Here is a 23,084-nt window from a genome sequence, read left to right on the forward strand (position 1 = left end):
GGAACCAAGTTCCTCCTGTGGGAACAGACACACTTCTCTTGTGCGAGTGATTTAATGTGATGAATACAGAAGTGTGTGAAACCGTGTGTGTCTGTGACTCCAGCAGAATAAAGATCTGTTAGAAAGCAGCTGCGCGTTCATTAAGCGTTGAGCATGTGGCGGCCCACATCCCTCATTGTCTGCTCCAGCTCTTCCATTGGCTCCAAACTGTGAGAAACTCCTTGAAGCTCAAGCCTCACACATTCATATGGAGATTTGGGAGTATAAATAGAGGAGCTGCAGCCGGTGCAAATCAGACTCGCTCTGCACAGAGAGATCTACAGCACAGAGATCCAGACATGACACCTACAATCATCTCAAAGGAGCATCTCCCTCTCAACAACAAGGTACATTCACATCCTACTTACAGCAACATCACTGCAGCAGCTTTCACGGCTCTTCTCAATCACTGGCTTATTCCAAGGCCACTTTCCTGATGCTTTTCTGTCTTGATTTGCAGCTGAGAAAGCCAATAGTGGAGAAGATGCGCAGAGATGGGATCAACAGCAGCATCGAGCAGCTCAAGTGTCTTCTGGCTCCAGAGTTCCTGATTCCCAGCTGGAGAAAGCAGATATCCTGGAGATGAAGCTCAGCTTCCTGGAGCGTCGGCGTTCCGGCTCACATGCTGTCAATCAAGGCTTCTCCAGGTCTGTGTGTGTGAGAGAGATGAGATGAAGACACAGAGCCAGAGAAGACTGCTGAAGCTCTTCCAGAAGCTGCAGACATCATGTGATCAGAACAGGAGGGAAAGTGTCCTGCCTCGGCTGAGCGGCCCAGACCAGAACACCTTCAGCAAAGAGATGAAGGTCAACAAGAGCGCCATCTGGAGGCCTTGGTAGAGCCTTACAGCATCAGCAGCACATACTGAACGTCTACACTAGACTCAGTGGACTGTGGCGCTTCAGCTTCTCTTTTGGAGGAAAAGTGTTTCATGAGTTCCAGTTTGGAAGAGATATTTGCACTGCAAAGTGCTCTGATGATCCGATCTTCTATGAAGACTTCCTGTCAAGAGTTCCTGATGGGAACATAAACTGACGTCTACATTAGACAACATTGACTTCTGCATTAAATGCATCTTGAGGAGATGTGAAGGAAACACTTCCTTTATTATTTTAAAGGTCATTCATAATCTGATAGCATACTCAAGATTTGTTCTACAAGCTGATAAAGAGTTGATTTACACAGCACATGTTATATGAAATGTTATCATTTCTTGATATTAATGTGATGACAAGAACCTTGCTCTATTATTAATTATGTGCTGTTTATATGAAGTGGCTCAAATTGGGGTAATATTTCATTTCCTCTGAGACGATCTTCATAGAGAGACTTTATGATTTATATTTTATTTATTTCTCTGATGGGAATATTTACTGACGTCTATATTAGACAACATTGACGTGCTTTTATTATCGTCCTGTTTCAGGACTGAGAGATTGAATTTATCAAACAATATTCTCTGAATGTCTTGACCAAATATCTCTTATGATTAGTTTTTATATATTAACTTTGAGATATTTGACATGTTTTTTCCTGTTTTGGGGAAATGTTTTAATATTATAATTTTTATCTTCAGTGAAGATTTTCTATGAATAGACCTGTGATTTATTTATTAAGTCTTGATTTGTTTTGATTAATATTTTAATCTGAATGTGCTTTTATTAAAGCTGTTTATTTTACTTCTTCAGTTCTTTGAAAGATTCAGTGATTGTTAAAGTTCTGTCATATTTGATATTCTACTTCTGAGATTTTACAGTCACTGTGTGACTTTTCTGAATCTCTTCATGATCGTTCTTCTCAAACTGAGAAATGTTTGTTTAATCATGAACTGCTTGAGTTCTGTGTTGAATATGTTGATGTTTTATGATGTATAAACTCTGCTCTATTGAGAGCATCAAAGTCTCTTGGAGATCCTCCGAGCTCATGTTGTGATATATTATCACTCAATGTCTGAATGATGTCATTTCCTCAATGACAAAACTAATATTCATGACAATAAAATCAGTTGACCTTTTATATGTGTGTGTGTGTGTGTGTATTTCTATAAAAGATTTATCATCATAAATATTAAATAATATACTTTGTCATATTTGGATGCCATAAATTGAGGGATTGAAATGTCAGTTGTGATGTTTAATATGAATATTAACATGATTTGGTTATTTTGGATGTCTCTTCTTATCGTATGTAACCCATAATCATGATATTTTCATTATAACTGTCAGATCTAGTGAAAATGACCTCCGGCACTTCACTAATATTGATGCAATATTGTTTTAAATCAATATTTCCTGTCCATATTTATATATCTCTGGTGAGTGCCGTGTTTGCTCTGTGTTGGGGTTTATTTTGCCCTTAAATGATATACGTTCATACATCTGATGTGAAAATAGATATCTCATGAAGATTAGATCAGGTCTGCTAAAGTTACAGCTACAGTGAGAGAGAGGTCTGTGTGTGTGTGTGTGTGTGTGTGTGTGTGTTTCTGTGTGTGTAATGAAGTGAATCAACAGTGTCTTTGACTTTAATGTTTGATTTAAAAAGTAAATATTAGATAAATCATGTCATTTTTTAAAATACTTTATTAATGTCCTTATCATGGCTACAACGATCCTTTACCTAAGATCACAAAAAACGAATTTCTTTCTTTTGGGATTTCTTGTTCTCTTTTGTCTTCTGTAAAGACTTTATCAAAGTCACCATGGACACATTTTACAGTATCTATAAAAAATAATCTCTTTTGAGGGTACAATAAGCATTTTTTTAGCTTGGAAAAATATTTATACTGTTAAATACTTTTCTGACTTTGTCTTCCATGAAGCTACAAGCCATGATATGATGCAAATGTACTTAAGTCTTTTATAAAGAAATGCGGCCATTCCTGAATCCTGTTCCAGTGTAATTTGGAGAATTCTTCAAATGAAATGTTGTGATAATTATCACTGAATAAATGCAGATATTGAAAATAAAAAAAACGTCATTATGTTTCTTCATGTAAACTGAACCTACACTGACAAAACACTAATAATAGAGTATACTATAAGCATTCATAAAATATGAGTTTTAAGACAGTTTTATTACCAGATTTGAACATTACTATAACAAAGTCAAGAAAGTTTTTTTTTGTGCTTAATTTCTCAACTGTATTTTAAAGAGATAAAAGGTTAAAACAGCAAGAACTAACTTGTAATAACTCTATATTGTAGAAGAAAGTTATGTAAATGTCAAGTTTCAACATCAATTATGTTAAAGTGGCAAAGAACATGTAAAATGACTAAAGGGATAGACTTAATGGCTGCGTCTCAATTTAAATATACAGACAGCATTCCTGGGCATTCGAGTAGTTCAGGAAAGATGCCCAGAAAAGTTGTCTAGGTAGATCTCTTCAAACAAGGAATGGTGTAGTAATTATAATTATATAAATATAAATTAAACAACCGTTTTTGGTCTAATCTAAGTTTAGAAATCGATACTGTCTGCAGGACACGGCTCTGTATCTGCATAGCTTCTGAAGTGCTTTTCAACTCAGCGGTTGGTGTGCGTCCCTGAGCGTTCACTACAAAAATAACATTTACTGCTTATTTACACACTGTAAAATCATATATTGTTACTTTTAAGAGAGCCTTTCATCCAAAGCATCTTTAAGAGCACAAACTATATGAACTGTGATGTCTGTGATTATGTTTGTAGCTGAGATCCTTAACCTTTAGCCACTGCACCACGTATTAAAGATGTATATAGAGTCATGTTTTAGGACAGTTTCTTGTTGCTGTTGATTCCTGCGTTCTGTTGTGTGATGATGAAGTCCATGATGAGCTGGGCAGATTTCCTCGGACGCTCCATCACTACAGAATGACCACAATTATCCAGCAAATGAACCTGGGATCCTGGAATGGCTTCGGCCAGAACTGAAGCCCCGGACACGTCTAACACCTGTAGGATACAGTATGATCATTAATTGTAATCAAATGCATCTTTCAATGGCTGATTCTTAAAGGAACACTCCACCTTTTTTTTTTTTTTTTTTTTAGAAATAGAGCTTATTCAACTTCTTTCCTACATTTAGATATGTGTGCAAGCACATTTTTGTCTGCTTTGTTTTAGCTAGCTTAGCTTAGCATAATGAATGGAATCCTATGTTGCCAGATAGTATGTTCCAAAGTAAAAGTGATCCAAAAAAAAACAATAAAAAAAACCACCTTAATTACTTCTTGTGGCCTGCGTATTCACAACAAGTACAAATAGCGATGCAGATTTAAACTAGGCGATTTCCTAGACTGATTTTGACTTTATTATGGATATAGCAGAGGCGAAGCAGAGATATCACGGCTCTCATCCTCACGTCCTCCGGCTGTTGAGCGATCGCAATGTGTTGTGATATCTCTGCGCCCAAGTAGCAGTGCTTCGCCTGTGCTTCCCCATAACAGGCACGGCGTTATGGGTGGGCCTGACGGGCCTAGGCCCACCCACTTTTCAACAGGCCCACCCAAAACTTTTCTTTAAAAAAAATACAAACTTTTCATATATTTTAATTTAGTCAAAAAATGGTTGAGATTGGCAAATAAGCTCATAATTTGCGGTAATAGGCTAGTCTAAATGTTTTGTTTTTAACAGATTTTAAACAGTTGTTTGTGTCTATTTTGATGTTTCTGCGCAAGTTCAGCAGACAGTGAGGTTCGAGATCGGATATTTGTGAACGTGAAAATAATTTCCAGTAAAGGATGTTGCCGCAGTCGTTGTTTATGTACCTTAAACGTGCGCGAAAGGTATCGGAGTCATCGCTGCAAACGAGATAAAGGAGAGCAGCAGGACACAACATTGTTAAAACACCAAATAGGAGCACCATGCTTACTTCTGGCCTTATGTCCCTCAGTCTGTTGACATTTGAGAGAGCGTTTCCATTACAGATTTGCGAAAAACTTTTGCGATTTTTCTTAAATGTCGATAAAAAACTATTGCGAAATGACAGCGTTTCCATAGCAGCATTTATGCGACTAAAACATATTTTCCTCTCGCGATAGGTCAGTCCAAAATGATGGCACTTGGTAGGTTTGTCTATCCCATCCACCGCACTAGCCATTATTTTTATTGGAAGGAGACGTGTCCAATGTCCAACCATTAATGGCAAGGAAAGCCCCTTAGGTTACTTAAGCGGCTCGGATATGAGGTGTGTGTGTGTGTGTGTGGGTCAGATCTGCTTTAAGGTCTTCATGATAATGTAGCATTTCTGTGTTTAGAATCCAGTATTACTGTAATCCTATTGTCTTTTATGAGTTTAATAAAGAACTCCATTTCGTCTTCTCTCCAAACAAACCGAAACCTTCATCTGTAAAGAATGATCGACTTTTACGCGCGCAAGGTTGACGCAAATAGAGAAGAGCGAAATGTTTGAATTTGCATGGTAACTCATGTTTTTTTTGTTTTTTTACTACTTTCGTTATTTTGGCTTGACATCTCGTTTGTTGGGCATATGAACTGAATTTAGAAATGCTTTGGAAAAGAAAAAATTGGCATTTAATAAACACATTTTTTTTTTTAAATGAAGACAGCGTTTGGAGTGCATGCAAAATAATTAGTTCCCTGAGTCCACAAATAAAAGTAGACAGTTTATAGTTTATAATTATGTCTTGAACTTATCTGTATATCTACAAATGACAGGGTATTGTGAATTGTTTCTATGGGAATTTTTGCGAAATTGCCGCGTTTCCATTGGACGTATTTTCAATTCACAATTTCAATTTGCGCAATTTGAAGAGTAATGGAAACTCGGCTCTTGACTTCGACGAAATCATTGACATTTTCAAGAGCAAACCCCGCCAACTAGCCTACTCCAGTAATTTCGGAGATAAAAAAGGCCCTATACCTTTTCTTTTCTGTTAAATAATTTTATTTGCAACGAATTGAATATTCTTCTCATGTTCTCTCTTCCTCCCATAGTATTTTGACATTTGGCAATCTTTTAAGCCTGTCTTTTGACGCAAAAATATGAGTGTCATTTAGCCAATCCAGTTGTTATAAGTTCACAATTATGAGATATAAACTCGCAATTGCGAGTTACATAAAGTCAGAATTGTGACTTTATAACTTGCAACTGTGAGAAAAAAAGTCAAATATTTGGAAAATATAGCTTCTATATATAGCTATATATATAGCCATAATAGTATATCAGTCAGTCATTTTTATTAGGTTAACGTTTTTAATTTAAGGCCCACCCACAACTGATCTGGCCCATCCAAAACTGGAATCCTGCCGCCGTGTCTGCCCCATAATATAGTCCCAAGTCAATATCTGCCTAGGAAATCGCCTAGTCTTAATCTGCATCTCTATTAGTACTCGTTGTGAATACGCAGGCCACAAAAAGTAAATAGGTGTTTTTTTTTTGTTTTTTTTGGATCACTTTTACTTGGGACATGCTAGCTGGCAACATAGGATTCCATTCATTATGCTAAGCTAAGCTAGCGGCGACCCTGCCAAAATAAAAACAAATGCATGCACTGAGACAAAAATGCATTTGTCCACATATTTAAATGTAGGAAAGAAGTTGAATAAGCCCTATTTCTAAAAAGGTGGTGTTCCTTTAAACAAACATAACTAGATATTTGATTACATGTTTTGTGCCCACATTGCTCAAAATGTTATGGAGGTGAAGCTCAGAGAAAAACATCTAATAACTTTAGCAAATTTTATTGCACCACACCTTATTATTTAGATTTTATTGTACTTTTTAACTGTTTTGGGGATTTTCTGGTTTCTAAAACATGTTAACGTGAGTTATGCATGTGCTTTATGATGGCTTTGCGTCGATGTCCAAGTAACTGTAAAACTAGAGTGTGTTAGTAAAAGTGCAACAGTATCTGTCCACATTTTCAGTGGCCTTGGTTCCAGGAGTAGGCTATTTTTCCCATGATTTTTTTTTCATAGGGTTTAAAAAAGTATAAGCAATTAACCAAACCAAACAGCTACAAGCTGATTCATAACATTACTTTTTTGATCATTTTGCAAACTATTTGAAGCCAAATAGTATTTGAAAAGACAAAAAAGGCACCGGTACAAGACTGTGTCAAACTTGATGGCTTTAATGAGGGAAAGAACTAAAATCCCATGAAGCACTGCCAATGATATCATCAAAATAAAAACAATGTATAAATATAAAAATATTGATTTAAAGATGTTGGTGATGTATATAGAATTAATATATCAAACACACGTTCTAATTCTCTGATTGGTGGAGATTTCTCTGCAGAATCGTGGGTACTGTAGTTTTTCACCAGGAATTCTGCTGTTAAACACGATTATTTAAAAAATAAGTTGAAATTATGTGGGCTATTATGTGTGTATTTAACAAAAGATTAAAAACCTTGTAACTCACAGTAGGCCTGTTTTTTAAAGCTTTTGAAGTTATCGTTCACAATCAGTTTCCCTATGGAGAAAATGAATGTAATTCTTACTTCCAGAACCCGACTGACCAGATAAAGTATGTCTGTACCTGGTCGTTTTTCCCCCAGATAACTTGCAGAGGAGTTGAGATGAGATGCATGTTCTCATGTAAAGAGTGTCTGGATTTTTCTCCGACAAGCTCCATAAAACCTGCAGAAAATATTGATATATTATATTAATATTACTGACAAGATACAGGGAGTAACTAGCGATACTCACACTCGCGGTAGAAGTCATTGTTTGGGATGCGAACGTCAACCAGTCCTTGAAGAATCTAAAGAAACAGTCATTAGAAACTGATTGTGTGTTCAAACTCTCATACGCAGAGTCAATGTACATAAACTTACCTGTTTAGGGATCTTAAAGCGCACGTATGAACACAGTCTGAGCATCTCCTCCATCTCCTCTGGCGTGGAAGGGATCAGTGGGATCTCGTCACTGTCCTGATTTTTCTCCAGTTCCCTCAAACGCTGAACAAACTTACTTTCAGTGGGATACTGAAGACCTGCGAATCCAAGAAATACATGAGTCTTATTTAGGGATTGAGAAAATGTTGTGCATTTCTACAGCGGACGTGTGTATTGGTTCCTGGGAGACTGTAATGATAGCATTCATTTCTTTCCAGGGGATGAAGACGCTTATTTTGTTTGTCTTTATATCAGTAGTTTTTTCTTTTATTTAGTAGTTTTATTTTAATTAATATCAGAATATGTCATAGATTTAACTCTGTTAAGTGTGTATTAAAAGTTGGATATACAGGGAGTGCAGAATTATTAGGCAAGTTGTATTTTTGAGGATTAATTTTATTATTGAACAACAACCACATTCTCAATGAACACAAAAAACTCATTAATATCAAATCCATAAAACCTTAGAAAAATCAGTCTTGAGATATTTCTTGGCCCAGTCTTGACGTTTCAGCTTGTGTGTCTTGTTCAGTGGTGGTCGACTTTCTGCCTTTCTTACCTTGGCCATGTCTCTGAGTATTGCACACCTTGTGCTTTTGGGCACTCCAGTGATGTTGCAGCTCTGAAATATGGCCAAACTGGTGGCAAGTGGCATCTTGGCAGCTGCACGCTTGACTTTTCTCAGTTCACGGGCAGTTATTTTGCGCCTTGGTTTTTCCACACGCTTCTTGCGACCCTGTTGACTATTTTGAATGAAACGCTTGATTGTTCGATGATCACGCTTCAGAAGCTTGGCTATTTTAACCCTCTTGGCGCCACGGGCGAGTTTACTCGACAAGATGCGTCACTGAATAAAACGGCCGATTTTGTCAAATAGGGTGTCAAATTTCATTCAACCTCCCCTCCACTAGATGGTAGACATGTTGTACTTCATCCCTGACTCATACAAACATCATTAGTCTATACAAAATATACGAGCAAGAGCACATTGAATCAGTGTAAACAAAAGCGGAGCTGACGTGCGAGTGAGCTGTTTTATCAGAGCATTGTCAACGTCAGCGAGTATTTGCATTAGATTATTATTACTATTATTATTTTCTAATGGCATCAATAAAGCTTACACGCAATGAAGTGTTGGGTCTTCTATTCGCGGACCCTGATTCTGAAGGGAAATATGAGATGACGGTGATTCTGAAAGTGAAACTAAACCTAGCGTTACACTAGCACACATGGTGAATCATTTGCCCAATGTAGATGGTCCTTTGCCCAATATCAGTGGTGGGAACAATGTTTCCCGGGGTCAGAGTGTTCATCGCGAAGTTAGCAGGTGTGTTAGTGTTGGGAATGAGGCGGTCGCGGGAGATTTTTGCCGCATTCACCATGAAGCGCGCGTCTTCTCACCGCGCGCCTCTCCGTGATCGCGGCGACAGTATTGTGGTGGAGACTTTATCCAATGCCACTGGGTATGTTAGAAGAGGTCGAAGTATTCATAAGCAAGTTCGAGGGAAACGTGGAGGCAGGGTGGGGAGTCAAAATGACAATAACGTGGCTGTGCACACTCGGCGGCCGCGCGAGGCAGATCTGGACGCGAGCAGACGCGCTGTGACACGGGGCAGAGGGGCTATTATGCATAATATATAATATATATGTGCCCTATATATGGAATCAGAGTGCTTACTGTACGTAGTAAATGGAAAATCTCTACAGCAAAAGGCAAACTGCTACATGCATTCGGTTTGTTTCTACCATTTATTAGTAATGATTTACAGTTTTTTACTATTTACTGTTTACCTAAACAATCAGTATTGTGCAATATAGCACACAGAAGGTGAGGGACATTTTGGGGGGAAAGAAGTGCTGCATTTTATCATTTAAACATGTGGCTTTTCATGAAAATTCTATAATCCAAGATTACCCCCACGTTATAACATCATAATATGCAAATTAGATGGGAAAATGTAATCTCTACATAAACTTAGGGTCCTCCTTAATATTTCTCTAATTTACAGAAAGTTTCTATCTTTTGTCACTTTTAAGATACAGCCTTTTGAAATTAAGATGTTAAAATCAAACGTTTTAGGAAAAAACCTCTGGTGCCTAAAGGGTTAAGACTGCTGCATCCCTCTGCAATATATCTCACTATTTTTGACTTTTATGAGCCTGTCAAGTCCTTCTTTTGACCCATTTTGCCAAAGGAAAGGAAGTTGCCTAATAATTATGCACACCTGATATAGGGTGTTGATGTCATTAGACCACACCCCTTCTCATTACAGAGATGCACATCACCTAATATGCTTAATTGGTAGAAGGCTTTCCAGCCTATACAGCTTGGAGTAAGACAACATGCATAACGAGGATGATGTGGTCAAAATACTCATTTGCCTAATAATTCTGCACTCCCTGTATAGTACATTGTGGCGAGTGAGCGAGCCTCGAGTCCTGTCATGAAGGCATATAAGGACGAGCGACACCAGTGAAGGATGAGAGAGGACCAGGCCTGGACTTTACGTTATGAATGGTTGATGTGTTTTGTTTTATTTTATCGTGAGTGTGTGTGTGTGTGGCAGTCATCCGTGAGGGGCTGCCCGCGTTACTTTCTTTTTGTTTATTTTATTTTGATTAAAGTCTTGTAAGCGTTCGCCGGTTCACACCTCCTTCTTTCTTCCTTATTCTATGAACTTTATTACAGTCATGTGAACAAATGGAAAAGACAGAACATCATCATGTTAATTATTGTCCAACAGCAGCACTTTAATAGAAAACAGCAGCACTTTAAGTAGACCTTTGTCTCAAAATATATTCAAAAATTTTAGCGATTCTTATTTGCTACTTAAATCTGCACCATTTTTAAAAACACCAAATATTAGATAAAATTAGCAATAACCTGCCCATCACACAAAACTTTCAGCATTTTTTACATTTTCAAAAAAAACACTATAAGCTTGTTTTCTAATGGGGACCTCAATTTAGGTCCCCACGGAGTCAGTATGCATTCAGGTTGAAGTCCCCACTGGGACAGGAAAACATGCACACACACACACACCTGCTGGACAGATGAGAGTGACGCCGCAGAGATCAGACGGGTGACGGGCAGCATAAACTCCTGCTACGTTTCCACCCATCGACGTGCCGATCAAATGGAAAGGCTTTTTGCTCAAACCGATGCTCTTCACAAACTACATAAAGAGGAAAAACAGGAGAAAACACAACCAGCTGTTATTAAAGACACATCCAGTTTTTTAAAGTTTGTAGAAATATTTTTTCTTGGTAATACAAAACCTTCCATTTGATCATTTTGCAAACATTATGGGAACGCTACTTTCTAATGTTCTCTAAACATTCTAAAAAAAGTTAGATAAATGAACGAACATTCTATTAACATTCCTGGAGGAACGTTTGCTCATAATTGAGAGAAACTTTCTGAGAACATTCCCTTTCAGCTGGGATATACACCGATCAGGCATAACATTATGACTAAATATTGTGTTGGTCCCCCTTTTGCTGCAAAAACAGCCCTGACTCGTCAAGGCATGGACTCCACTAGACCCCTGAAGGTGTGCTGTGGTTTCTGGCACCAAGATGTTAGCAGCAGATCCTTTAAGTCCTGTAAGTTGTGAGATGGGGCCTCCATGGATCATGGTGGACAGGGGTCAGCTGTGCCGCCCCATACGCAACAAACTGAGATGCACTGTGTATTCTGACACCTTTCTATCAGAATCGAACCAGCATTAACCTTACAGCAATTTGAGCTCCAGTAGCTCGCCTTCTTGATCGGATCACACAGGCCAGCCTTCGCTCCCCACGTGCATTAATGAGCCTTGGCCACCCATGACCCTGTGGCCGGTTCTCCACTGTTCCTTCCTTGGAGCACTTTTGATAGATACTGACCACTGCAGACCGGGAACAGCCCACAAGAGCTGCAGTTTTGGAGATGCTCTGACCCAGTCGTCTAGCCATCACAATTTGTGTCTTGTCAAACTCGCTCAAATCCTTACACTTATCCATTTTTCCTGCTTCTAACAGATCAACTTTGAGGACTAAATGTTACCTTGCTGCCTAATATAACTAGCCTGGATGCCAGCCGAATTTAGCCCCGCCCAGAAATGTTTTAGGTCGGGCAATTCGATCTGGGCTTGCTCCATAGAGGAGTAATTATCCCCGAACAGAAACTGTTCGGACCAATGAAATCATCAGGGCGGGCTTTAGACGATGACGGACAGATGATCAACAGTAACGTAATCATCACGTCATCAAAGGGGCTTGGGTTATATTTGTTCGAATCCTAAACGGAGAGCTTAAAATTAAAACGGAAAGCTAAATTGTGATGGTGAATGCATATACAAACAATTGTTTGTATATGCATTCACCATCACAATTTCTCTCAGAAATGATGATCATGTTGGGTAAGTACTCTGTGTATCATTAAATTATTTTACAACACTGGCAAAGATCGTGTATTCCAGCCTGATTTCAGCGTGCGTGCAGACAGGGTTGCCAAGTTTTTACAACAAAACCCTAATAGCTTCTCGGGGGGTTTCTCCGGGGGGAAAATGGCGTTTGGGGGGTAAAATGTGTGTTATTTTGGCAAGGTTGCCTGCTAAAATTCACACTCATGGGTCTATATCACATAATAGTCGCTTCAACCCGCAGACATAGAAAACAACCCGCGGGGGAAAAAACCCAAAATTGGCAACACAGTGCAGTTTAACTATGTTGACATTTGACAATGCATTGCTTCGTTGCTGTGATTGGTTGTAGGTCTATCCAATTGATGTCTTTCTTGGTTCGGTTGAAACGCCCCATTAATCACAGCCCAATGGAGCGGTTTCAGACTCATATTCTGACTAGAATTGAGTATGACCACATCAGGCTATAATATAACCGGAACTGTGATAAAGAGATAATCAGTGTTATTCATTTCCCCTGTCAGTTGTCATAATGTTATACCTGATATGGTGTATCTTAGCTGCATAAGGGTGATGCCACAGTATTCAGACGCTCATCAAACGTGCTCCATTTAATCTGCATTCATCAAAACAAGGAGGTTCACCCTTCATCTAGAAACAAAACTCTCTCTCAGCATCCAGAAAATGCCTCTTTCGGTGTAATCAGCTCATGTCTGCTCATCCGTGCAAATCAATAAGTTGCTTTAAATGATAGACAACCTTAAATGAGTCTAAATCAATCATGTACAGGCCCTATATTCAGGCTGGGAAACACAGTGCCCCGGGTTTGAAGAAGGGCATCTATTTAGGGCACAAGCTCGTGTTGTTGAAGGAAAGCTGATTAGCTCTGGGAGAAGAATAGAGAAAACGAAGACACAAGGGCTTTTCACTGATCTCAAGATACTTCAGAGAAATCTCAACATGTAAGCCTAATAAATCCACTGTGTCATCAAGAGAAGCATATTAGTCTACATACTGTGTGATGCTCAACCAAACAGAAAAACTGGGTCAGTGCCTGGGAATTCAAGTTAAATTACATCAACTAAAGTGACAGACTTTAGGAACAGGGACTTTTATTTATGCGCGTGTGTGTTCAATTTAATTGTTACATTTAAAAGTAATACATTTAATTACAATTCTTTATTACTACCCCCATAACTTTTTAAAATAAATTTCCCAACTGATGTATCCATTTGACTTGGACGGAAATGGGACTCTCTTCTTTGTATGAAAATGTGAGATATTTTAGGAGTAGGGACTCCTAGGGATGAATATGTATACTTTGTATGAATTAAAAATAAATCATTTAAGTTAAAATGATAATAACTTAATACTTAAATACATCTTTGTGTGTGTGTGTGTGTTAAAAGTAATACATTTAATTACAATTTTAATATTAAAAATGTTATTACTACAGCTATAAATCTTTTTAAATGACACCTATAATTCTTTTGAATTACACCCATAATTTGTTTAAATTAATTTCCCACCTGATGTATCCGTTTGACTTGGCCCTCTATGGAATAATCCTCAGCACTGGTGCGTGTCGTACCTTCATGTCCTGGCATGTCAACACACACCAAGTGCACATTTCTTGGCATAAACTACAAAAGCAAAGAACATCAGTTAAACATTTATCCTTTTACTTTATGATCTGATCCATATATTAAAAGGTTCGTTCACCCAAAAAGGAAAATTGTGTCATTAATTCCTCACCCTCATGTTGTTCCAAACCCGAGAAGAAATTGCTGAATAAAGTTATTTTTGTTTGTTTCATAACATTAAGGCTGAACCACTGGAGTCTCATGGACTATTTTAGCAATGTCTATAATTTTCTGCACCTTTAAAGTATTAATTAACACTATGGAGGGATCAGAGGGCTCTCGGATTTCAACAAAAATATCTCCATTTGTGTTCAGAAATTGAACGAAGGTCTTGCGTGTTTGGAACGACGTGAGGGTGAGGAATTAATGACAGAAATTTCATTTTTGGGAGAACAAAGTAAAGATTTCAAAATTCTGTCACAACTGTTCTTTAGATCATGTGATTTGTTGATCATTAGTTTTAAGCATTTTATATGACTTTTTTCCCTTTAAAAACACCAAAAATAGCATGTTAGAGTTGTGAACTGTTGCGGTTTCTTGCCTTGACCACACCGAGCCACATGTCCTTGTGTGCAGAGAATCCGTGTAACATGAGGACAGACGGACGTGAGCCTGGACTCCCTCTGTGAGAGAAACAGAAGCGATATCCTTCATATTCTGCATAATTCACCTGCATCCCCAGCCTTCTGCGCCAATACCTGTAGAACAAATCACCAAAAAGACTTGAATTAAAGGTGTAGTATGTAGGTTAACGGCATCTAGTGGTGAGGTTGCGAATTGCAATCACCTACCACTCACCCGTCTCTTTCAAAGCACATAAAGAAGCTACGGTGGCTGACACAGGACACAGATGTTGTCATCTGAAAGAGCAGAGTGACTAGCGCTCTGTAGAGCAGTGTGTCCGTTTAGGGCTACTGTAGAAATAGGACAGCACAAAATGGCGACTTCACTGTAATGCCTGGCTCACACTACAGGAGTTTTGAAATCCTATCCGATTGTAAAATCTGGTTGCAGCACACACTTCAGGAGAATCTTTGCAGATTTTCTTCCCTCAAATCTTAAACATGCTCACACTATACGATTTGAAAATCGAGGAGCATCACACACTACAAAATATTAAGATTATTGTGCCAGAGGAAGTGCGTCACGTGATCTACGCAGCAGATCGTAAGCGGGAAGACAAAATGGATAGGCCTACTGTAGCATGAAAACTTGCTGTATCAATAATGATCATTGCTGTGAGAAAAACCAAAAGCGTAAGAATAAACCAGTGTGGATTAGACAGTGGTCGGGGAGACAGGCTCAACATGGATTGTCACTTCTTCAGCGAGAAATGGAGGTCATTTTATTGACCTTATTTGATCCTGTCGTTCTGGCGCTCGTGTGTGTGTGCAATGTATTTTTCCCCTCGGGGCTTGCCGTATAAAGGTGGCGCATGCGCACTTTTTGTACTGGAGTGTAGCTGGTTTTTCAGGCTGGTCATTTCGTGTGTGACCGAGAATAAAGTGAAGGAACGTTCAGACGACTGCCATTTACTGTTTTCTTATTTCTAAGTATTTTATGCGAACCCTGCACGAGCGCTAAGTCACACTATTGTGCTGGAATGTTTACCGTTATAACGTTTACCGCTGCCTAGTTCAAAAGCGATCGTCACCTGTTACAGTGTAATAGATTTGTTTTTTTTTTGTTTTTGTTTTTTTTATTGAGCAAAATTGCAAATTTACAAAATAATAACTTTTACAAGGTAGGGGATCAATGATATACATACACTTACAGAAGAGGAGAAAGAGAGGAAGGAAAAAAAAAAAAAAAAGAAAAAGAAAGAGAAAAAAAAGGGGGGGGGGAAAGAAAATAGTAATAATTGAGTTTTAGTAGCAGTAGTCATCATAATAATAAATATAACAACAAAAATAATAGTAGCAGAGGTGGTAGTAATAGCAATAGTATTCATGTTAACAATCGTAATAGTAGCTGTATCATCTGTGAATTATAATAATGATAATAGTATTAGTAATAATAATAATAGTAGCAGAGGTGGTAGTAATAGCAATAGTATTCATGTTAACAATCGTAGTAGTAGCTGTATCATCTGTGAATTATAATAACGATAATAGTATTAGTAATAATAATAATAGTTGTAGTATTAGTTGTTGTAGTTGTTGTGATAGAGGTAGTGATGACAAGTATAAGTATAGTAGTATTCATGATTATAATAATAGCAGTAGTGGTAGTACTAGTAATATATAATAACAGTAATATTATTAATAATAATAAGAATAATGATAAGAATAATAACAGAATAGCCAGTAACGTTATTGTAGATATACACTATTTAATTTTATTTTATAGATCTGGGAACGACTCCACAATTGCCAGTGAGCACAACCAACAGACATCCCTAAGATAGACATGGTCCCCTCTCTCCATTCCTCATCCCCTAGCCCCTTTCCTCCTCGTCAGTGACTCCCAAACCCAGCAGTTAACCCTCTCATGTATTGCTGTGTTTTCCTCCACCAAGTATGCTGGGGCACCACAACAGGCACCGCCAAACCAAGCTCTCTTAGTCTGGTTGTGACCTGTCAGAACAGAAGATATGTTTGGGTAACCCTCAGCAGCTTTTTATTATTATTATTTTTAAATTATTATTATGATTATTATTATCTGTGGTGATTATTATTATCTGTGGAGTGTAATAGATTTGTGCTGTCAAATGATAAGCAATAAATGCTGATATTCATTCTCTCTCTCTCTCTCTCTCTCTCTCTCTCTCTCTCTCTCTCTCTCTCTCTCTCTCTCTCTCTCTCTGCTACAGCAAACTGCGGCAACTCAACTCGCGGTCGCCATTTCGAAATGTCCGTCTCGTCGTCGTAGACTTGTTTCCTATTGGCTATTGTGACTGTACTGACGTTATTACAATCTTGCTCATCCCGATAAATATTAAACATGTTTGATATGATCGGGGCGAGCCCGATTTGCGTGAGAGCAGATCGGGAGGTGGAAGATTTGATCTGTGAACGCCTCACATTACCAGATAATCTGTGACGAACATCAGAACCAATCGAGTCCTGGAAAAGATTTTTTCTCCGAGTCTCGGGAGGGGAAAATCGGGCATAAATTGGGCTAAAACTCCTGTAGTGTGAGCCAGGCAAAACGGGACCCGCGGCGGGTGTAGATAGAAATGGCTCATTCCAAGCTAATAAGAACAGAACGGTTCATTATGTAAGGTCTTTATACACCACTGAAAACATAGCTATGTATATTATATTGCACATCTGTTTAATACGCATAAATATTACACTTAAAATAAAAATTGCATGAAAATAAAAGCCCTGTAAAATAATGCTATTATGCTAATCGTATGTTCTGCATGCAAAATAGATTGATATATGCAATGGTACTAGAGGTTTAAAAATGCCTACATATCATGCATGTTATTTTTACATTTTCTGAAGCAAATGCAAGTCAAGTTTGCCTGTACATAATTCACCACCATTATGCAAAAATGGTTACAACGGTGTTGGTTACTGGCCAAAGTCACAATATCCCACCCAACGTATGCCCATCATCTACCGATTTAGCATGATCACATAGTAAAGTAAAGAGATTTTGTATATTTTATGCTTTCTGAGTCTAAGAACACTGTTCATAAACAATCCAGAAGTGACAGTGAAGGAAGCAGTCAGTGTCCAGCCCGCGGTTTTGATGACTGTGTCATTTAGAGCAAAGTTTGCCTCCCAGATATTACGAGAAGCAAAGTCTACCGAGCAGCTTGCGTAAGATTCAACTGACATCAGCAACAAATGCAACAGCTAATGCACACACACACACACACACACACACACACACACACACACACACACACACACATTCAGCTTCCTGAATGCACAGAAACATCATGCATTATTCAAAGCTAAAGCTAATCATTGGCACCTTGTAGATACAAGCATGATCATGTGTGAAGAATAACCCTTCACACAGTTTAGAGGCACGCGAAAATGAAGAGGCTGTTCAACGAACAAGCTTTATCACGGTCACCAGATAAGAGACATGCTACTAATACAATCAGCCGTTAGATCACGCCAGAAAACACCCACACTTTAAAAAATTATTGTCTTTGTGTTTTTTTTCTTCAACTTAAATCAGGATATATTTACTTGAGAAGCAAGTAGCATTAAGATTATTACAGGGGACATGGTTACTTCACTTAGTTTCGTCGTGGCCGCGGCATATAAACTTGTGTTGTAATCGATATAAAGTCACGGCCTCGAGAGCATTCGCTGACACCATTCAAACGATGTTCAAATAATTGGTTATTATTAATAAGCTATATGTTAAAAGAACATTTAAGCTACAATATATATACATCTGAGTCTTTTAAATCAATTTCAAATCAAACTCAAGCAGCACCTCCTCTCTTACATCGAAATCCTCAGCCATTTCTCTTTAAAAATTCGTATTCATGTCCAGTGTTTTGTTTTGCTCCATCCGCTGCGCTTTCTGCGTTCGTCAATGTGCTCCCGTCAAGGGTTACTCGATGCGTACGGCAATCCGCCGGAAGCTAGTTATTTTAGTCTATAAAGTTTTTAATATGGATATTTTTCTCACACAAATGCTTCGCTTCAGAAGGCCTTTATTAACCCCCTCCCGATCCGTGTGGAGCAGTTATATAATGGAAAGATGCACTTTTATGGACTTCATAAAGGAGACAACCATTAAAAAGCTTGGATTAGCCAGGACTTTTTTTTCTATAACTCTGATTGTATTCGTCTGAAAGAAGAATGTCATTTACACATGACTTGAAGGTGATTAAATCATGGGCAAATTTTCATTTTTGGATGAACCATCCCTTTAATTTCCTCTGACACTCAAGTGCAGGACCATCAATGACAAAAGGACTTTGATCAGCCGCACTGAGCTGATGAGGAGAACCAGTAAGCATGACTTCAGTCTTGTCACCATTTAAACACAGAACATGTTTAGCCATCCATGATTTTATCTCAGAAATGCATTTAGCGAGCAGCGAGACAGCCTCACTCTGACCATGTGAATAGAGATTTGTGAAAAAGATACTTGATGCCTAAAAATCGTAAGAGTTAACCAAGAGGGAATAAATAAAGACTAAAAAGAAAAGAATCTAAAATTGCTAAAGTATACCGGTAGATACTAACCCAATGTCAGATCTATATTGCCCTAAAGTTACAAACTATCTACGTCCAGTCAAATAAGATCTAAACCGGTTTAAGACGGTACAAGAAATACCAAAAACTGTTTCAAGCCGATTAAGTAAAAGAATATGATCTATGGTGTCGAAAGCGGCACTTATGTCCAAGAAAATAGGAAAAGAGGGAGATCCAGCATCAGAGGCCAAAAGTAAATAATTTGTCACTTTAACCAGGGCCATTTTAGTGCTATAAAATTTACAAAAACCAGATTGAAGGTGCTCAAAAAGATTATTAACAGATGATCATGTAACTGTAAAGCTACAACTCGTTCTAGAAGTCGTTGATTATGTCAAGCACTGCTGGGCACAGATGCTCGAAACAAGGCTTAAACCAGTAGAACATGAGAAATAAATGTTCTTACCTCGACAAAATTATCTTGTGGCTACGACTTATTATCATTCTCATAAATTAATATCTTGTGGACGACAAAACTAAGTGTCCCCTCCTGGTCACCGTAGATTATATAAAAAAAAAGTGAGTTTATAGTATGTCCATGGGGTCAGTTTCCTTGGTTTAAGCATAATTTTGATCACTTTAATAATTATTATTTTTATATATGATAATATAAATATATAACATTTTAAGACTTAAAATCATTTTGCTTTTTAAGTAAATGTATTTTGATTTAAGTGTGTTTGGATATTTGTACTGGATCAGACAAAAATAAAACAAGACAAAAAATATTAAGTAAGAAAATCTTTTTTTTTTTTTTTTTTGCAGAGCAATGCCCTGGAAATATGGACATTTTTTCACTGTCAAGCATCATTTTCTTTGAAATTGTATATTTATTGTGTTTGGTGCTGCTAATGGCACAGAAATGACATGTTTCAGCTTCATCTTGTGGATTGTAACTGTAACTGATTGTACTGATAAGGCTTTTAAAATAAACAGTGTGATTTTTTTCTGCTTTAACATTAACTCAGTAAAAAATAACATGTTAAAATGCTGAAATTACTCCCCGTAACATCTGTACTGAGAAATCCAGGTCATTTGCACTTATTCTTCTTCGAATGAACTCCGAGGACATGGTGAAATGAAATGCGAGTATCTCTCCAGCACTTACCAGTGATAAACTTTAATGAGAGCTGCAGGCCAGAGCATGAAAGAGGCTACAAACGCCAGGATGGGGATCGCCAGCGTCCCGCCGGCAATGATGAACATGTTCACCACGTCCAAATCCATCCTGGTAAATAACACAACACTGACGAGACACAAAAGACAGCGTTTGGCCCGACCTCGTGTCAGATAGCTTCTAATAAGTATAACAGATTAGATTATCTAACCAGAACTGCAAGATATTTTAAGCAAGGACAGAGAGAAAACAGAAATGGCTTCATTCCCAGATGTGCTGATAAATCAAGAGTGTGAAGTGAGGAAATGTAATGTTGAATATAATGCATGTTTATATAATTTCATAATTACAGACATTCTGTACACACACACATATCTTATATCAGTGTTGTATATATATATATATATATATATATATATATATATATATATATATATATATATATATATTAGTGTTGTCAAATCGTCTAATCACATGCAAAATAAAAGTTTGGGTTTACATAACACATATGTGTAGGCTACTGTGTATAATTATATGTATATATAAATACACACACATGCATGTATACATTTAAGAAACATCTGTAATTGTTATTTATAAAATAAATGTATATAATATATATATAGGCAAATATTTCTTAAATATACACGATATACTCTCTCTCTCTCTCACTCTCTCTATCTCTCTATATATAAATGTGCACTTATTTACTTTCAACCCCATCAATATTTATACAACAATGGGTTCATAATCAGTAAACATTAATCCCAACCATTAAATCTGCGAAGGGAAGTGAAACGAAACAAAATACATTATTTACATCACGTCACGTGAATTCGAGCATGATACACATTTTTACTACAAAGCATGCATTAATGTCACAGATCTCTAATGCACGTGTTACACTTGACACAGCGTCGCAATGAAATATTACTCCATTGGTAACTTATTGTTATATTGTAACACATCTGTAAGATCGGAGCTTGAAGACACTTGACAGTGAAACGCATTTGATCGCAATGTTATAAGCAAATTGTCTTTATATACATAGTACATTAAACATACCTTTAAATGTCCGTATAATGGCAGAATGTCCAGGAAAGGCCGATCAAAGCACAATCATATCACGCTTTGATCTACGGAGACTCACCGAAAAGGGAAGCTCGCTCGATTTAAAGGGGCAATCTATGAGGCGTTCAAATTTTAGGATGACAACTGGCCTACTGGATACATTTCTCCAATCAAAATGATTATTAATTAAATAAACGAATCCACATTCGTATGCCTCTTATACAAAAGAAAATCATATAAACAAAATTATTAAATTCCCCCTTTTCAGTAACCACAAACGGCTGTGATTGGTCCATCGTGGCCAGCGTTGAGAAACGTAACAGAAACCAACTGACAACGCGTTCTCTTGAGTAATAATACTTTAACACTTAAATTAAATGATCCTTGATTACATAGCATTGGAAAGTTAAAATCAGCATATGTTGTAAGCCAGTATCAAATTTAAAAAAAATCCGCTTCTATGCGCTCATGGTGTTTTAATGGGAAACGCGCTTATTTAAAAGGGAATACCGCGGGAAAATTATTAAAATGTAATAAAATGTTTATGAACATGTCAGCTAAACAACCTACGTCTCAAAACAGACACGGCGCGGATAATTCGAGGTGTTTTACGAAAAAGAGAAGGCTGTCAAGACACCGAAAGCACAGTCGTAAAACTATCAAATGTTGCAAATTTGATGCGGTCACTTTAAGGAACGTACCGGACGCATTCTAGCCGTACAGCTGCGATGGCCGAGTGGTTAAGGCGTTGGACTTGAAATCCAATGGGGTCTCCCCGCGCAGGTTCGAACCCTGCTCGCAGCGGCGGATTATATCTTTAGTCAAAGATATTATCTTTAAAAGAAATCAAATTATTGTCTAATTTTTAGGCTGGAGTTCATTTGTGGAGATGACTTGAGACTAACGTTAGCACAAACGCCCCCAGTGCTATCTGGCAGTAACTGCTGTTCTTATTAACGAGTCATATATATATATATATATATATATATATATATATATATATATATATATATATATATATATATATATATATATATATATATGGTAATGTTATACATGCTAATGCTAATAACACGTTAGCAACGTGCTAATCATGCTAGCTGTCTTAACAGTTTCAAAAACAATTTCATCCTACATAAAGTTACTCAGAGACTGATTAAAACAAAAATCCACATACAAACCAAAATAGCCAACGTCGGTCGGAGCCACTGTAAATTAGAAAGTTGTCTGGCTTCATGAAAACAATATATATAGCAGAGTTTAATGATTGTAACGTTAGGTATAACGAACCCCTCCACTTTTGTCAAAAGGTGGCGCTATAGAGCCTCCTCCCCGCTCGTTTCTCTCTCTCTCTCTCTCTCTCTCTCTCTCTATATATATATATATACATACAAGGCGTTACCCAAGTATTTAATGCCAGCAGTGTTAAACGTGCTAGAAAAATGCCTAAACACGCTCAAAAAACATGCTACCAATGTAACGTCACCAATACATGCAAGCTACGTGCTAAATAATTTTAGAAACATGCTAATAACGCTGGTAGTGCGTTAAAACACACTAGCAATGTGTCTGTTGTTGTCCACAAAACTTCACTACTGACACTTTGAAATAAAAGACAGGGAAATCAAAAAAGGACATTGCTAACATCACCTCCGTTTCTCATAACAAGCGCGGGTGAAGCTCCGAGTGTAACGTTAGCGTCGTCCTCTGTCTCTGGCCTGCAGCTGGATTTGTAAATCGGGTTGGTTCAATCCGAGATCGTTTATCCTTTTTTTTTCTTCCAGCAA

At 37.7% G+C, this 23,084-nt stretch overlaps 1 protein-coding gene, 1 non-coding gene and 1 pseudogene across 4 annotated transcripts; 2 read left to right on the forward strand and 1 right to left on the reverse strand.

Annotated features, from left to right (window-relative positions):
* On the forward strand, positions 1–2,506 carry LOC137057782 (transcription factor HES-5-like; annotated as a pseudogene).
* A 97-nt stretch (positions 2,507–2,603) lies between these two features.
* On the reverse strand, positions 2,604–22,178 carry abhd6a (abhydrolase domain containing 6, acylglycerol lipase a). 3 transcript variants are annotated; one of them, XM_067430826.1, is made up of 9 exons: positions 21,292–22,178; positions 20,218–20,337; positions 14,474–14,630; positions 13,819–13,932; positions 10,927–11,059; positions 7,824–7,981; positions 7,696–7,750; positions 7,526–7,626; positions 2,604–3,972 (listed from the first exon to the last, which is right to left on the reverse strand). In XM_067430826.1, the coding sequence occupies exons 2-9, from the start codon at positions 20,334–20,336 to the stop codon at positions 3,790–3,792; spliced, it is 1,020 nt and encodes a 339-aa protein (XP_067286927.1). In that variant the 5' UTR covers position 20,337; positions 21,292–22,178; the 3' UTR covers positions 2,604–3,789. The 3 variants fall into 3 exon arrangements, with proteins under 3 accessions (XP_067286927.1, XP_067286925.1, XP_067286926.1); XM_067430824.1 differs by having other exon boundaries at positions 20,218–20,355; XM_067430825.1 differs by lacking the exon at positions 21,292–22,178 and having other exon boundaries at positions 20,218–20,561.
* On the forward strand, positions 22,020–22,101 carry trnas-uga (transfer RNA serine (anticodon UGA)). Its single transcript has one exon. It is a non-coding gene; the product is annotated as a tRNA-Ser (tRNA).
* Positions 22,179–23,084: the final 906 nt, after the last annotated feature.

The sequence above is a fragment of the Pseudorasbora parva genome, chromosome 22 (genome assembly GCF_024679245.1).
Source record: "Pseudorasbora parva isolate DD20220531a chromosome 22, ASM2467924v1, whole genome shotgun sequence".
Classification (NCBI taxonomy): domain Eukaryota; kingdom Metazoa; phylum Chordata; class Actinopteri; order Cypriniformes; family Gobionidae; genus Pseudorasbora; species Pseudorasbora parva.

Excerpts from the sequence above, each read along its gene's own strand:
- abhd6a (XM_067430826.1), bottom strand. The coding sequence starts at position 20,336 with ATGGATTTGGACGTGGTGAACATGTTCATCATTGCCGGCGGGACGCTG. Across the intron at positions 11,060-13,818 it reads AAGTCAAACGGATACATCAG|TTTGTGAAGAGCATCGGTTT; the intron begins GTGGGAAATTAA and ends CTCTTTATGTAG. Across the intron at positions 7,751-7,823 it reads GCTTTAAGATCCCTAAACAG|ATTCTTCAAGGACTGGTTGA; the intron begins GTAAGTTTATGT and ends CTGTTTCTTTAG.